The 16,670-nt window shown below is 40.2% G+C and overlaps 1 protein-coding gene across 1 annotated transcript in view; it reads left to right on the forward strand.

Moving 5' to 3' along the window:
* Positions 1–2,385: 2,385 nt before the first annotated feature.
* EREG (epiregulin) overlaps positions 2,386–16,670 on the forward strand; it is an 18,173-nt gene continuing 3,888 nt past the window's right edge. The window contains exons 1-2 of the mRNA XM_024754153.1: positions 2,386–2,434; positions 15,895–15,981. Of these exons, the coding sequence (XP_024609921.1) occupies positions 2,386–2,434; positions 15,895–15,981 (136 nt within the window). The remainder of the gene's footprint in view (positions 2,435–15,894; positions 15,982–16,670) is intronic.

Raw genomic sequence — 16,670 nt, forward strand, 5'->3', positions numbered from 1 at the left:
AATACCAAAGAGTTGACTGTTGCTGCATGACCCCATTTTCCCCAACGTGTTCCCACCCCATCCTTCTTTTGAGCACAAACCACAACGCTGGATTTGTTGAAATAAGACACTAATTAGGACTAAGACATTCTTCTTCCTGTCACTCCTCGGAGGTAAATGACAGGCCATTGCGCAAAATAAGGAAATGCTCCCAGTTGACCCCTCATTCTTTCCAATGAATTCTGCTTTGATTTTTCAGACACTTATTTCTTTTCCAGATCCAATTTGTAAAGCAAAAACTATTACGGGCCAGCAGTCCCTTTTCCTAACTCTAATTTACCAAATTTGGGATCCCTGTCAATGTTCCATAAAACTAACCCATTGCCAGGATCATCTTTCTTGGTTCCATTTATTCTTTTACAAAGAGCAATTAAGTGACAAGTTACTTACTTAAGACTTAGGAACCCATAATCCTACCTCTACCTTACCACGTGTTCATTCATTTAGCTCATGAATACTGCCAACCTATTAAGTACCATCATCCTAACATGTGTTTACATATCACAACAGGTATTTTTAACGAGCGCCAACTCTGTACTAGGCATTACAGAAAGCACCTTCATTATCTTCCGATGAGTTAGATACTATTATTATCCCTATTTTACATATGAGGAAATGGAGAGAGGTTAAACAACTTGTCCAAGGATTCACATGCAGACAATCTAAATCCAGAACCCATGATCTTAACCACTGAGGGAAAGACAAAGTATTTGTTTCCAACATGAGAGTTCTGGTGAAGGAGAAAGAGGGAGAAAGAAAGGAAGAAAGGAAGAAAGGAAGGAAGGAAGGAAGAAAGAAACAAAGGGAGGGAGGGAAGGAGAAAGTAAGAAAGAAAAAGAAAAGAAAGAAAAAGAAAAGAAAGGGAAAGAAAGAAAGAAGGAAAGAAAGGAAGGAAGAAGAGAGAGAGAGGGAGGGAGGAAAATGAAAGGAATAAGAAGAAGAAAACAAAAAGTAGAAAGGTAAGGAGTTAACCAACATCCATTAGATTCCATTTTCCATTCAACTATGCTGTCAGTACTGCTGTATTGACACACTGTTTTCAGGCCCTACAGGGGAAATACAACAACAAGTAAGGCAACTTATGTATTCATACAGATCTGAACATATGACTGACAAACAAGAAAAGTTAAACAAATCAAAGTAGTTTCATCAGGTATGAAGTACCAGATCTAGAATTCCGAGTCTAGGGGAAAGATAAACAATACAAGCTGTAAGAGATCAGAATGGAGAGAGATCCCTGTAGGGTCAAGAAATCCAGGCCCTTGAGGAGAACCAGGAAAGCGAGTAGGATTTGACCAGCTCCAGTAAAACGCAGCCATTTCCCCAAACTGTGACTCCACCAGCACAGGGAGGAAAGTGGGAATAAGCAAAGGCAGAGTGAGTTTCCCAGCCTGGCTGGGGTGTGAAAATTTGTCCGGTGAACTAGTGGGAGCTGAGGTTGAAAAGACTGTTGGCTTTACATTTGTGTCTGGCCTTGTCCAAAAGGCAATGGGAAGTTACTGAAAGATTCTGTACAGCGGAGTGACAGGATTAAGGCAAAGTTCAGGGAAGTTAAATCATTTAGGGGAAGAAATGATGATTATGAAGAAATAATTATGATTATTTCTTCATAATCACTAGATTTTGAAGCCATAAATGCCTGTACCACGTAGGAAGCCGAGGGCTTCGAAAGAAGGTGTAGACGCAAAAAGCAACTCTGGGCAGTGGTGGGTGTGACCACAAAGAAAGTACTTGAGCCGCTGACAAGTTTCAAGAACTTCTGTAAGTCACTCACACACACACAGCTCTCCAAATGCACGTACTGGGAACTCCAGCCCTGGGAGGAAGACTGGCTGACTCAAGTTATGCCTGTCACCCAGAGCAACTAAAACCGCCCACTATCCAGCAGGTGGTCCCACAGCGCAAACCCACCCGTCTGGTCCACGCTCCCTACCTCCGCCCGCAGGAGCCCGAGAGGGAGCTGCAAAAGTGTGGGGAGTAGTCCCCGGCTCACCTGAAGAGCATTGTTTCATTCCTCAGCCACTCGCAGGTGTTCAGAGAGGGAGGATGACATCCGGACACTCCTCCGGCCACTCCTCCCCCGGGGGCGATTATGAAACTCCGGACACGCAGTTAGTCCTCAGTCCCCAGGCCCCGCCCCGTACTTATAAAGGTCTCGGCGCGGGCTGTGGAGTTCACTTGCCCTACAGACCGGGTGTCGGAGGGAAAAGCTGCCGACGCGTGGACCCCGCAGCTCCCACAGCGCCCGCCGCCGCCACCGCAGCCTCCGCCGCAGCCCCTCCGGTTCCCGCCCGCCCGCCGCCCAGGCCACGCCCGCGCCCCGCACACGCTGACGCGGGGAGGAGGATGGAGCCGCGCCGTGCCCGCTGGGTCCCCGCGCCGCTGCTCTGCCTGGGTGAGTACCCCGCCCCTTCCCGCCGCGGAAGACGAGACTGCGCGGCCCCGGGGCAGCTGTCTTTTGACAAGTACCGCGCTTTCCACCAGACTCAGGTGTACTCCGTTTCGAACGACGTCTCTCGTTAGGCGAGCCCGTCTTTCCCTCCAGCAGGCGATGGAAGACGGTGGGGTAGGGGCTGGTGTTAAAATACCTTGCACGGATAGATGAACTTGGTCTGTGTGTTCTGCATGAAGTAATATAGCTCCGTATTAGGCGAAATAAAAAGTTGAAAAGATTTCGGGTTTGTTGTTTCCTTTTGAAAATCTGACAGTTCTAGAAATCCAAAAGACGGGGGAAAACCGGGCTGGGGGCGGGGACAGGAGGCGGGAGTATGGACTAGACCCGCGCCTAGGAAAGACCTTTTGGAGAGAAACGCTGTTCCGCCTGTCTTGCCTTAGGTTTTCTAAATCAAGGCAGGTTAAGCGTCTGGGGGCGCTGGCGTGAGGCGGTGCCAGCTTCGCTGAAGCTCCAGAGAATGAAAAGGCTGTTTGCGTACCCGGAGCGGGAGGGACACGCGCAGGTCCGGGTGCTCCTGGAGGCCCTTGGACGCCAACACCTGCTGCTTCCGGTTTTCCCCCCCCGCGGGCTGGTCGGGCTCTTTTCGCTCGCTGCTACTTGCACCCTTGTATTCTGTAATGGCTGAGCGTACTTTAATGCTTCTTATTTGAGATAATTTAGTTCTTGTGGACAGGGAAAAAAAAAATCTTTAACTTAACTGGTTTAAAAATATATATTGTGAATTCCTAAACTTCAAGAGGAATTTGGAGCTGTATATGAAAATTTTAATAAGGAAATAAAGGTTGTCAATCTCGCTTTTTTTCTGGAGTTGCAATGAGGCGAATTCCCCTAACTCACTCTACCTGTGCAGGATGTGACAATTATTATTTCGACACGCCTTATCTTAACGGGTTGGGAAACCTAATGAAATGCATACTATGTGTAGTTGTAACAACTATGCATAGTCGTCCAACTTCAAGGACACAGGTGGAAACTGGATCTGTGGTTTCTACCAAAACTGTACGAAGAACGACGTGCTAGAAGGTTCTCAGTAAATAATGTGGCTTTGCTATCTTTGTTTTGAAGTCTCCGTGAAAAGAATGAATTTACAAAGGTGACAGTCTTCCTAAAGTTAGAAATTAACCTAGAGATCAGAATAGCTTAGCGCTTTTTTTTTCCACTTCTAAGGTTGCTCTGAACAATGCAAGTGTCTGTTCTGGGCCACTCATTGAATATGCTAATTTGAGACAGCAAGAGCCTCTGAATAACCTGGTTACTACCTACCTAGCGTATGTGTCGTGTGTGTTTTTGTTGCCATAAAAGTGCTTAACTCCTTTATTGCATTTCTTAATTATAGTTCACCTATTTCATCAGCTGCCAAGCCCATTTCCAAATGAGCTAGGTCAGTTTCTGTTTTCCCAGTTTGTTTAGATATTTCCCTGCCACTAGAAAGTTCCTGTTTGAAGTTCTATATCATATCTCTGTACTTTATTCAGGTATGCAAGTTCAATAGTCTTATTCCAAAGCACAAGGCAAGGCCACCAGTTACTTGTGAAACTGCCATTTCCCCCCCAAACAAAAGATTACCTAGAAATACTTTTCCCAAATGTCTAGCCTTCAAAAGAAGGAAAGTTATTTTAGATTTCAGCAAACATTTTATTTTCGCTTTTTTTTGTGGAATTCACATGTATTTATATCTGTGGAAAAAATACAGACACTTTCATTTCCATCCTCTGTCTCCAACACATGCAGATTTAAATTGCTACACACACCCCACAATCATTTGGTTACCTTTACATTTTATAAATATTTGATATTGATGTTCTTGCTTTATATATGGGGAAACTGTTACCCGGTGTCCCATAGAAAAGCAAAGCTACGCTGAAAAAGTTCGCACCCGGGTTTGCTGGCACTATTATCTTACTCAACGTTAAGTAAAAGGGTTGAGATACCTCAAACTAGATAATGCATTCTAAATAATATATAATTTTAGAGTTAAATTATCATTTCTTTTTTTTTTTGTGGTACGCGGGCCTCTCACTGCTGTGGCCTCTCCCGTTGTGGAGCACAGGCTCCGGACACGCAGGCTCAGCGGCCATGGCTCTCTTGCCTAGCCGCTCCGCGGCATGTGGGATCCTCCTGGACCGGGGCACGCACCTGTGTCCCCTGCATCGGCAGGCGGACTCTCAACCACTTGCACCACCAGGGAAGCCCTAAATTATCATTTCTAATCTTTGACTGTTGCAGGATGAAGAGGAGAAATTTTTCTCTTGAGTTCTGCAATTAACGTTTAGGGGCTCTTGATCTAAAAGTCAGACATGTTCATTGATACCCAAACGGGCTTTTGAGCGTGTTCCTGAATGACAGATCCAAGACAACTGATGTCCACTTCATTGCACAATGACAGAGAATTGAGCAGAATAAACATTCTTTCTTGAAACCTGAGAAGCATGGATCTCAATGAGGCAATGGCTCACCTCAGATCTTTTCCTTTGACCCTGAGAGTTTATGAGCTGCCTGGTGCTGGCACAACCTGAGATGACACATCATAGGTAGAAACAGGATGACAGGCCTCTCCGGTCTGGGTTTTGGTCTAGGTATTCTAGCTGCCTTCCGCATCATCTTGCCACATGAACAACTTGGGCAATTGGGGTGTGTGTTTCAGCACTGAGGCCCAAATCCAGGAGCTGGGAAGGGAGCTAACAGTTACCAAATGCCTCCTGTGAGCCAACCATGTTGTGTGTTAGGTGTTCTCCACATTATCATCTCCTTTGCTCCTTAAAACACTATAGGAGGTAGGTATGATTAGACCAGTTTGACAAATGAAGAAACTGAGGCTCAGTGAATCAGGTACCTTACAAGGATTTAGAGATGGCAAATGTCAAGGTCACTCTGGAGCAATGTGTAAAGAGCCAGAGGTTCTCAGAGTTATCAGAAGCATAATAAAAGTAACAGGTTCTAATAGAGAAGTTCCAGAGTAGTCTGGGGACTGCCCCAGGGCTTAGAATCTGTTATGGGGACTGGTATTTGTGCAAAAATGGTACTTTATGGTATCACTCAAAATCAAGCACAGAAAAGATACAATTATTTCCTTAAGCTCAGCTGAAATATGTTAAAATTTTACTTAACCTATTTCAGCATTTTTAATACCCAGGAAATGACTTTTATTATGAAGCCATCATTGACATCAGTTGACTGAGGCCTTTGTTTCTATTTTTATACTTTCCTAGATGTATAGTAAGTAAAGAAATCAAGGAGAAGGAAACCCACATCCTTTTTGTTCCCTGGATCATTCACAATATTGTGAATTGAATGTAGTATTGATAAAGGGTCAAGTTGGAATCTACAGCACACTTCTATTAAGAGTGAGGAAATAGACATAGTTCTTTGGTTAAAAAAAAGTGTAATATTCACATAATCACTTTGGAAAAATTGAATTTGAATGTCTTCTGTTCATTTTTGCCCAAGAATCTCCCATTTCCTGGTTAATAATCACCCAGGAGATGCAAATGTCAAAGGAATCCTTTTTTAAAAGACTGTAAATTAAGGTGTGGCTGGGCTTCCCTGGTGGCGCAGTGGTTGAGAGTCCGCCTGCCGATGCAGGAGACACGGGTTCGTGCCCCGGTCCGGGAAGATCCCACATGCCGCAGAGCGGCTGGGCCCGTGAGCCATGGCCGCTGAGCCTGCGCCGGAGCCTGTGCTCCGCAATGGGAGAGGCCACAACAGTGAGAGGCCTGCGTACCAAAAAAAAAAAAAAAAATTAAGGTGTGGCTTCCTCATTCTGTCAGTCTTCGCCCTGAATATAGGCCTATGCAAATTGTCTAATTCGTATGGCTGTAACTACTGTTGAGAACATTCCTTCAGAAGACAATAGGAAGACTCCCTAGAGCTGTAATAGGAGAGGTCCTCAAGGAGAAGCGCCCTGAAAACCATTGCCTTGGTATGGCAATTATGGAACCTTTGGAAAAATGAAGTAATGCGACAGACTCAGTGTCCTCTGGCAATGCAGTTTATGTAAGAGTGCCTGTCTGGTTATAGGGCAAATAAAGCTTCAGTGATATTCTAGGTTAAAGTAATGATTTAATTAACTAGAATTATATTTATAACACACAAGACAACTTGATAATTGCCCAGAAAAAAATGTTAACCCTTAATTACTTAGGTCAAAAATCCTGAATTTTAAATTTGAGGCTTGAAAGTGAGTTAAATACAAATCCTCTTGAAAGTCCTCAGGATAAGGGGAAAAGCCTCTCTTCCTCATATATACGTATAAATATATGTGTGTGTGTATATATATATATATATACACACACACATATATGTATATGTTTATATATACACACACGCACACGTATGTGTGTCAAACTGTATATTTTTTAAACGTTTTTATTGGAGTATAATTGCTTAACAATGGTGTGTTAGTCAAACTGTATAGTTTTGAATCAAGAGACATAGTATATAGAATATAGGTTTCACACCCCAGTTCTTTTATTTCATACTTTTGGAAGGATTTATTCCTCTTTGAGCCTCAGTTTTGTCATCTGTAAAATGGAGATCATAATAACTATGTCATCAGGTTATTATATACGGCCATTATAAATATCATAATATTAAAATACTAAAAAACACTTTTGAAATTAGAGCTGTTATTAGTAGCAGAAAGTGCTTTTTTAGAAAAATGCCTCATTTGATCTTTATAATAACTCCTTTTTACCCAGGAAAAGTGTTACTATTCCCAGTTTACAAATGAGAAAGCAGACTTAAAAAGAAGTGAGTTACCCAGAGTGTAAGTCTCCATTTATGAATATGCTGTATCGTCTACTGTGGATGCTCCCAACTCACTCTTCACTTTCGGTGAAAGTTCTCCCCATCCTTTAAGACTGAAGAGAAGTATCAAGCCTTCTCTGATAGCCCCTTTCATCTTTCCCTCACCACTGGGAAATAAATGTGCAGTCTTCCCCCCACCCCTTTGCATCCCTCTGAATCCTTCGGTCCTGCCCTTTTCATGTCACCCTGTAAGTGTGTATCTGGCGCTGTCTCTCCTAACTGGTGCTGTACTTATCTTTTATCATTCTCATTGTAACAGACTGTTAATCACTCAGTAAATGTTGTTGGATGGGTGATTAGAATGGTACTTTATTTAGAGTTCTCAGCACTATGTTTTGACTCAACCAGCTGTTCTTTGAAAACGTGCTTGAGAAGCAAAATATTATGGCTGAGCAATAGTTTTTGAAAATTCAGTTCTATTTAATAATAAAGTTGAATACCTTTTCTTCCCTATTTTTCCCATTTCTATCTTTAATGTAGTCTGTATTCACTGATGGTATGCCTAACAAAATTTAAGTATATCACAGGGTGTGTGTACGTGTGTGTGTGTGTGTGTGTGTGAGAGAGAGAAAGAGGGAGAGAGAGAGAGAAAGAGAGAGGTCGGGCAGTGATGGATAGTCAGTAAGAAAAAGAAAAGTATTGTTTTAGAAATGAATGGAACCTTAGAGTAATCTAATCTAAATTCCATCTCCGCCTCCACTCCACCCCAAGCCTAGGTGACATTTTCAGAGATAAGGAAACCTAGCTTCAGAGGGATAAAGTTAGTATCTGAGCTAGAACTGTGTTCCATACCTCACGGGTCTACTGCAGGGTTTTTCAGCCTTGGGTCTATTTACATTACAGACTGGATAATTCTTTGTTGTGGACTGTCCTATAACTAACTGCAGGGTGTTTAGCAGCAATCCTGGTGTCTACCCACTAGATGTCAGTAGCACCCCACCCACCCTGAGTTGTGACAAACAAAAATGTCTCCAGACATTGCTCCGTGTCCCTGGTTAACAAAATTACTCCAGGGTAAGAAGCATTAGCTAATGTGTTTTCCATTGCTATAACACATTGCCACTCATAATTCACAGTTTGGATAATCAGTGCTTGAGTTACCAAGACAAATAAAATTCATATTAATGGTAAGCTGGATGCAAATATAAAACCATATTCTAGTATAAAACCATATTCTATAAAACCAATTCTAGTGTTAAAAAAATCAACAGCAATTTTTATTGCTGATTTTAACACTATTTTCCCTGAATAATGATGAATCTTATTTATGATGGAGTCACTCATACTTTCTTCAATCATTGCATTGCTGACCACCCCATGCCTCCTTTATCTATCTATTTTTTTAACATCTGTATTGGGGTATAATTGCTTTACAATGGTGTGTTAGTTTCTGCTTTATAACAAAGTGAATCAGTTATACATATACATATGTTCCCATATCTCTTCCCTCTTGCGTCTCCCTCCCTCCCACCCTCCCTATCCCACCCCTCCAGGCAGTCACAAAGCACCAAGCTGATCTCCCTGTGCTATGCGGCTGCTTCCCACTAGCTATCTACCTTACGTTTGGTAGTGTATATATGTCCATGCCTCTCTCTCGCTTTGTCACAGCTTACCCTTCCCCCTCCCCATATCCTCAAGTCCGTTCTCTAGTAGTTCTGTGTCTTTATTCCTGTCTTACCCCTAGGTTCTTCATGACATTTTTTCCCTTAAATTCCATATATATGTGTTAGCATACGGTATTTGTCTTTTTCTTTCTGACTTACTTCACTCTGTATGACAGACTCTAGGTCTATCCACCTCATTACAAATAGCTCAATTTCGTTTCTTTTTATGGCTGAGTAATATTCCATTGTATATATGTGCCACATCTTCTTTATCCATTCATCCGATGATGGACACTTAGGTTGTTTCCATCTCCGGGCTATTGTAAATAGAGCTGCAATGAACATTTTGGTACATGACTCTTTTTGAATTATGGTTTTCTCAGGGTATATGCCCAGTAGTGGGATTGCTGGGTCATATGGTAGTTCTATTTGTAGTTTTTTAAGGAACCTCCATACTGTTCTCCACAGTGGCTGTATCAATTCACATTCCCACCAGCAGTGCAAGAGTGTTCCCTTTTCTCCACACCCTCTCCAGCATTTATTGTTTCTAGATTTTTTGATGATGGCCATTCTGACTGGTGTGAGATGATATCTCATTGTAGTTTTGATTTGCATTTCTCTAATGATTAATGATGTTGAGCATTCTTTCATGTGTTTGTTGGCAGTCTGTATATCTCCATGCCTCCTTTTGTAACTCTGCTCTCTTGGCTCCCGCAAGACTGAACTTCCTTTTTTCCCCAAATTCCTTGGCCATTTCTATCCACTCCTTATCACCTATTTCCCGAAGTTCATTATTTTCCATTGCGTACTATTTCCCGTGGAACATTTGAATGACTCCTGTGCCTTTAAAGGTGATATTTCCTCATATGATTTTCAAATAGACTCCACCAACTCCATTCTTATTGTTTTACTCCAGATGTGTTCTCCCAACTGCCTCATAAATATAAATAGGTGATATATGAACTAAAAACTCAAATTCCTTCTCTCATTATGCCCTCCTCATGTCTACTATCTGCAGATGCCACCACAAACATGCTGTCCTGCTTATGTTATCGCCTCTTTTAATGGCACCACCTTCCTTGGTATTTTCTGGCCAGAAACTTGGTGTCATCTATGAATTCTCTCTCTCGCCACCACCTGGAGTCTAGCCTCATTAACTCTAGCTAGAACAGGAGCTATGTCCTTTGCATCAGTTTTCCTTTCAGCAGCTCGTTCAGTATCTTGCATATAGAAAAATCTCAGTAGATATTTATTGAACAAATATTCTTAGAGACATGTAGTTACTAAAAGTAAGTATAAGAGAGCTAAGCTGCTCTCCTTTCCCATTTATCAAGTATAATTAAGCCATTCCCACCCTACCATCATACTACAGATGAACTTGTGCTTCTCACGAAAGTTGGAGTCTCCACTGTTAACCAAAAAACTATATATTTTCACAAAATAAAGTTTCTTAGCACCTTCCATTATGCTAGGTGCATTACATAGATTCTCGAAATGAAGTGTAATTAAGGCTTTTAAAATTATCTTTTATGTACTCATTTTCTCCTCTTTTTTGATGCTTACCGATTAAAACTCTATCCTTTTGCAAATTCGTTTTTGGCAATAGGCTACTATAAAGAATGAATGATATGATAGACAATATGCTTCTAAAAATGTCGTTAAGTTTTCAAAGCTGTAGTACACAATATAACCATAATGAAAAAAAGGCAAATGACAAACGCTTATAATCTAAACTGTTGCTCCTTTAGAAGATTTTTTTGAGACAATAATGTAATAGTCATTTAAATTTCTGAATTGGATCAGTAGGGATAGTGTGAGAAGCATGATGGAAGGGAGTGAAGACAGAAAAGGTTCTAAAAAGACCTTCCTGTAACATTATCTTAAAGAAAAAAAAATACAGTTTCAATAGATCCTTTGAAATAATACGATAGAGATGAATCTTTGGTTTTAGGAGGGGCAAGTTCCATATTTAGAGCTTTTAGTCACAAAATTCCAAAACACCCAAATTAGTACAAAGTGTATCCTTTTATTTTTTTTTTTTTTTAAATTTAACATGTGGGATCTTCCCGGACCAGGGCTTGAACCCGTGTCCCCTGCATTGGCAGGCGGACTCCCAACCACTGCGCCACCAGGGAAGCCCCAAAGTGTATCCTTTATACAATAGTTGATACGATTTCTCCTGCATTATGAGAGCATTAAGTATAGTATTGTATGATCACTAAAATATATGAGCACTTTGAAGTATGATTTAGAAACTACTACCGAAATTGAAGAGTTTAGTTTAATGTCTCTGAACTGAAAAACATGGCGTATTAAATCTTTTCTTGACACTTGACAAGGAAGATCTTATGGCTATATTTGAAACTCAAACTTAAAGACTTATTTGTAACCCATTATTACATCAACCTCTGGTTTCACCCTGTTATCCTGTTTTTATCTCAAATAGTTGTTGGCTTTTACTTTAATGAAGCTTAGTGATAAGGTTAATGTTGAAAAACTGTAGGAAGAAAATGATTGCTGGTAGGAAGCAAGATTTGTGATATATAGATATATATTATGATGTATATGTATACACACACACATATATATATATATTCTATTCTCTGAAAACATAGGCTGTTACTAGAAAGTACTGACAATAGTTATTTTCAGTGTCTGATGTGATAGTTTACAGTTATTTTAATGAAGTGAAGCAGGACTTTATCTAATAGTGGATTTGAGACAAAAAGGCATCTGGAAGTGGTAAAGGCATATTCACTCCTTGAAAGTATACAAGACCTAAAAAGCCTACTATGTTACAGACAAATCCTAAAATTACAGACTGCCCTGGAAGAAGGTAGAAAACTAACAGTCCATAAATAGGTAGGCATGTGACCACAGCAAAAGTGTGAACAAAGCAGATTTTGCTGCCTGTTTTGGGGTTGGGCAAATACTATGATTCATTATGAATTTGCTGTTCCAGTCTAAATAGCCTAAAAGGTGAAATTGGGAAAATAAGGTGCATTCTTTTCATTCTGTAACCTATCTCATTTTATTTCGGGTCATTTTTATTTGCTTGATTGTTATTCAGGAAAGCCATTTTATCTCCGAGAATTGCAGTTGATTATTGAGGAATAGGCTTGGTCAGCCAGTCACCAAATCTCAGCCTCCTTCGAGATGGCCCCTCAGTGTGGCCATAAAGAAGCAAGGACAAAAGAAACCATATACAATAAAAAGGGTGCTTTCTATATCTGGCATTCCTCCTGACTATCAGGCAAGCACTTCTTACTTAGTGCTCCCCCCACTGGGGTGATGGTACTCCACCGCTCCCACGCGCTGTCCCCAGTATCGTGTAAGGTGTAGGCTCGGCCCTGACCCACGGAGTAGAGGTGATATGTGTGCTGTGAGTCACCGGTGTCACTTCCTGCTGGCACATTTGAGGTTTCATGGAAACAAATCTGTGAAAGATGAAGGTAGAGAGATGAACAGGTGAGCTTTACATTACTGAAACCCATCTGGAAATTTGACAGGAATAATGGCCTCCAAAGGGAGTTTTGTTTTCATAACATTATTGAAACAGAAGTTCCAATGGCCAGTTTTGAGTTTACAGATTATCATTTAGCACGGAATTCCTCTGTATCTTAGTTACCAATGTAGAGCTTGCTACCAGATCTGTTTTCTGACACACTGACCCTGTCTAACATCTTTAATATCACAGGGAATTATTTTCTTAGCAGGGACCCATGGTCAAGATTGAAAACTCAAATATAAGATTTGCATTTGAATTACAGAGAGATCATTATGTTCAAATAACACTAAAGTCATGAACAACTGAAAGATTAAGGAAATATATGGATAGGACGTTAGCATCTATTCCTTCCCTGTATGACTGTAATGAGTAGTGATATATAAGGGTGACAGGGTGCTGGATATCAAAATTCTCCATGGGTGGACTTTTTCAATCTTTTGATCATTCCCACTTACTCCTCTACCTGATTTTGCAAAGCCCTGGGCCAGAGGTGAGGTTGAGAAAAACCTGAGGACCACTGCTTTTAGGTAATAGAGCTTTGCAGCTGGACACATGATTTAGAACCAATTTTGATAGTTTATTGGCTACGTGCATCTATGATGGAACTGTAGTGTAAACACTTTCATTTGAGAATAGCATTTAAAATTATTTACAATTCCATCTGTAAAATACCCAAATGTTGGATTAATGTACCAAGTCTCACAGAAACCATCCTCAGCGATGGACTATGTCCAAGAGAGTGTCATAGGTTAGGACAGCCCAGTTTTTGTGGAGGCACACCCTGCCCTGAATATTCTTTAATTCACAAAGGCAAATATTTCACTTATGGCGTGACTAACTGGAACAAAGTTTCCAACAGTGGAAAAACAAACAATACAAAAAATCTTTGAGAAAAAAAAAAAAGCCTAATAAACAACACCTCAAAGCAATTAGCTGGATTCTATAATAGTCGCAGGTTGCATTTGTAAGCAATTCTGAACAGGAAAGGCTAGTATCTGATTTCTGGAAAGGATGAAGAAATGATCCTTTGCAAAGAGAGAAATGTGCATTTGCACATTGGCCCTTTTGCAGTGGGAGAATCGGTAATATCTCCTCCCATTAGTTGAAGAAGTATGGAGTCATAGGAGTGTCAGGGATATAAAAACACACATCTAGAACTCCACTTTGTGTTGAGCAGACTGTATAAATTAAAGGGGGTAATTCTTCAACAGTGAAAGTGTATGGCAAAATTATATCGAGAAGTAGAACAAAATTGGCTTGGATGAGAATCTAGCTAATTCACCCTAGAAAGCTATGTGGACAAAGTTATCCTTTTCCATCTCTGTTCAACTGACAATGGAATCCAAACTTTAGCCACTTTTTTGTCATTTAAGAAAGAAGCTTTTTGGGCTTCCCTGGTAGCTCAGTGGTTGATAGTCCGCCTGCTGATGCGGGGGACACGGGTTCGTGCCCCGGTCCGGGAAGATCCCACAGGCTGCGAAGCGGCTGGGCCCGTGAGCCATGGCTGCTGAGCCTGCGCGTCCGGAGCCTGTGCTCTGCAACGGGAGAGGCCACAACAGTGAGAGGCCCGCGTACCGCAAAAAAAAAAAAAAAAAAAAAAAAGAAAGCAAGAAGCTTTTTGTTTCCCAATAAGAGCAATTGAAACGTCATTTATATTGTAGGAGAACTATGGTGGAGTGGGGAGGAGATAGTTCTAAACTTTTCAAAAGATATTTTCAAATCACTGAAAGGTTATGAGGCTTGATGTCCAAAGATGGACTCCTAACTCTTATCTTCTGTGGTCACTAGATAATTGGTCTTGGACCAGACATGTAATTTAACACTGCGGTTGTTTGGGGCTAATAACTACTTCACAGGATTGTTATGTGTCAAGTTTGAAACATTAAGAAATTGCAAATTCTAATGCTTATGTGTAGTTTAGTTTTTAATTTCAGTTTTCCCCAAATCATATGCAATTTGCTTAACATATACATACTCCTCTGATTGTGAAAAAATAAAATAAAATACTCTATTACATGGATTAATTATCCTTTAAAATACCAAAGTACAGAGAGATTTATAACATTGTTATAGACCAGTAGAGGGCACTATCCACATATACTACTGCTAAAACCAGAGGCTAGATATTGAGTGGCATGGAACATTCATGAGTCGCTGGTATGTTAGATGTTTCAGAAAAATATAATTTCATTTAATTCTCCCCAAAACTCATAAACTAGGGAAAATGGAGATCCAGAGAATTTAATTAATTTGTCCAAAATTACATAGCTCAAGTTTTCTCCCAGATTGCCTTTCCACGTACTTTGTTGCCTCCCTATGGGGTTAAATACTCTGCTTCAGTTACATTTATCTGAGTTTGTTCCCTGTGATGTCCATTATACTCGAGTATTATTGCCTGTTGCCAGATTCTGTAATGCAGCCCAACAAGAACATTGCTATGTACTCTTGGGAAAGTTACTTAACTCACTTTTCTCATATGTCTAATGGGGAGAACAGTAGTATCTTCTTCAAAGAGTCAGTGAGTGGATTAAATTAGATAGTATAGGTAAGGAGGGTAGAACCATGCCCACATACAGTACGTGGGCAAGAAATGTTAACTGCTACCTACTACTCTCACCATCACGAGTAATGTTTCTTATATAATGGTTACTCATATAGCCTGGAAGAGTGAAGAGCAACTACATGACTCCTAAGAAGAGCAGAACTCTCTTCAGTCAACATCCGTGCAATTAAAAGGATTCTCTAATTCTTACTATGCAATTCAGAAAACTGCTTGAATCATTCTGGTGCCTGTTTCCCAACATTTATCTTTTCAGTGGAGAAACACCATGAAACGCCTTGTTTAAACTCTTACTGGGCTGACAGAAACTGGATTCTTGGGCCCAGTGTGGTTCATCTAGCATGTGTGTTCCTTTCCATATTAGATAAGATACATTCCGACTTTACTTAGATTACATTTTATTCATTAAAATGGATTTTAATGTGTAATGCAAAGAGTAACTTAGGTACTTAAATCAACAACTGATGTATCTTAGGTTGAGAGTCCTGTTTAGTTGTGACCATAAATAGGAGCTGAGTTTTATTTGAAGCCTTCTTTGTGATAGTTTCTACCTTGGAGCATTGCTCTGAACACATCATGAAGTAAAACTGTGGAAATTTCCCAATTTTCCAATGGCTAAGCTTCTTAAGAAATCAATCTTTAAAATCAGGTCTTTGAAAAGGTTACTGTGAAATGTTTAGAGTAGGTCAAATCTGTAACTCTGAATGTAATGCCAGGGCTTTTACCCTTGGACAGAAGAGCTGGGGGTTCATTTATTTTCAATGATATGGCTGTTTCCATGAATTTTTTTTTTATGGTTTCAATGGATCAAATTCTTGAAATAATTAAAAGAACTTTATAAATACTGTAATTATGTGGAAATCTGATTAAGGTTTCTTTCCTTGAAGCATTAGTTATATATTTGATTTTTCTCCATAAATAGGTTTCCATCTTCTACAAGCAGTTCTCAGTACAACTGTGATTCCTTCATGTATCCCAGGAGAGTCTGAAGATAACTGCACAGCTTTAGGTAAGCCCAGCTTTGTCAATGTTGCATCAAAGAATTATACATTCTTAACAGAAATGTAACTCAAAGACTATAAATATGTGATAGTGGAAAAAAAAGAGGGGGAAATAGCTGCTGTATTAACAAAAGAACCCAGTGAACTAGGGATCTGGAAAAATTATATAAAGGAGTAACTGGAGGCAGAGGGACTGAGCACCTAGTTATATATATAAAGATTTGATCTTAAAGAGATAGAGAACAAAGAAAATCAGATTCCCTTTGGTCATTTCAGAGCGTCGCTGAGAAACCATTGTGAGGAGTTGGATCCCAGGCAAAACAGGAAAATTTAAACTTTTTACACAGTAGACAGTCAATATATTTTGTTGTTATTTTTTGTAAAAGGAGCAGATGATGTCTTTTATTTTGAGTTACAGCATTCATTCAGAAAAATCTACGGAGTACTTAATACATGCTAAACACCGTGCTTAGGCATAGAGTTACAAAGATAAGTGGTGCAGGCTTCCCTGGTGGTGCAGTGGTTGAGAATCTGCCTGCCAATTCAGGGAACAAGATCTGCTTTATAGCTGATTCATTTCATTGTACAGCAGAAACTAACACAGCACTGTAATGCAACTATACTCCAGTAAAAAAAAAAAATTAAAAATAAAAGAAATAAAATTTAAAAAATAAAATTAAAGTAATAGCACCTACTC

The sequence above is a fragment of the Neophocaena asiaeorientalis genome, unplaced genomic scaffold, assembly GCF_003031525.2.
Source record: "Neophocaena asiaeorientalis asiaeorientalis breed wild unplaced genomic scaffold, Neophocaena_asiaeorientalis_V1.1 scaffold148, whole genome shotgun sequence".
Taxonomy (NCBI): domain Eukaryota; kingdom Metazoa; phylum Chordata; class Mammalia; order Artiodactyla; family Phocoenidae; genus Neophocaena; species Neophocaena asiaeorientalis.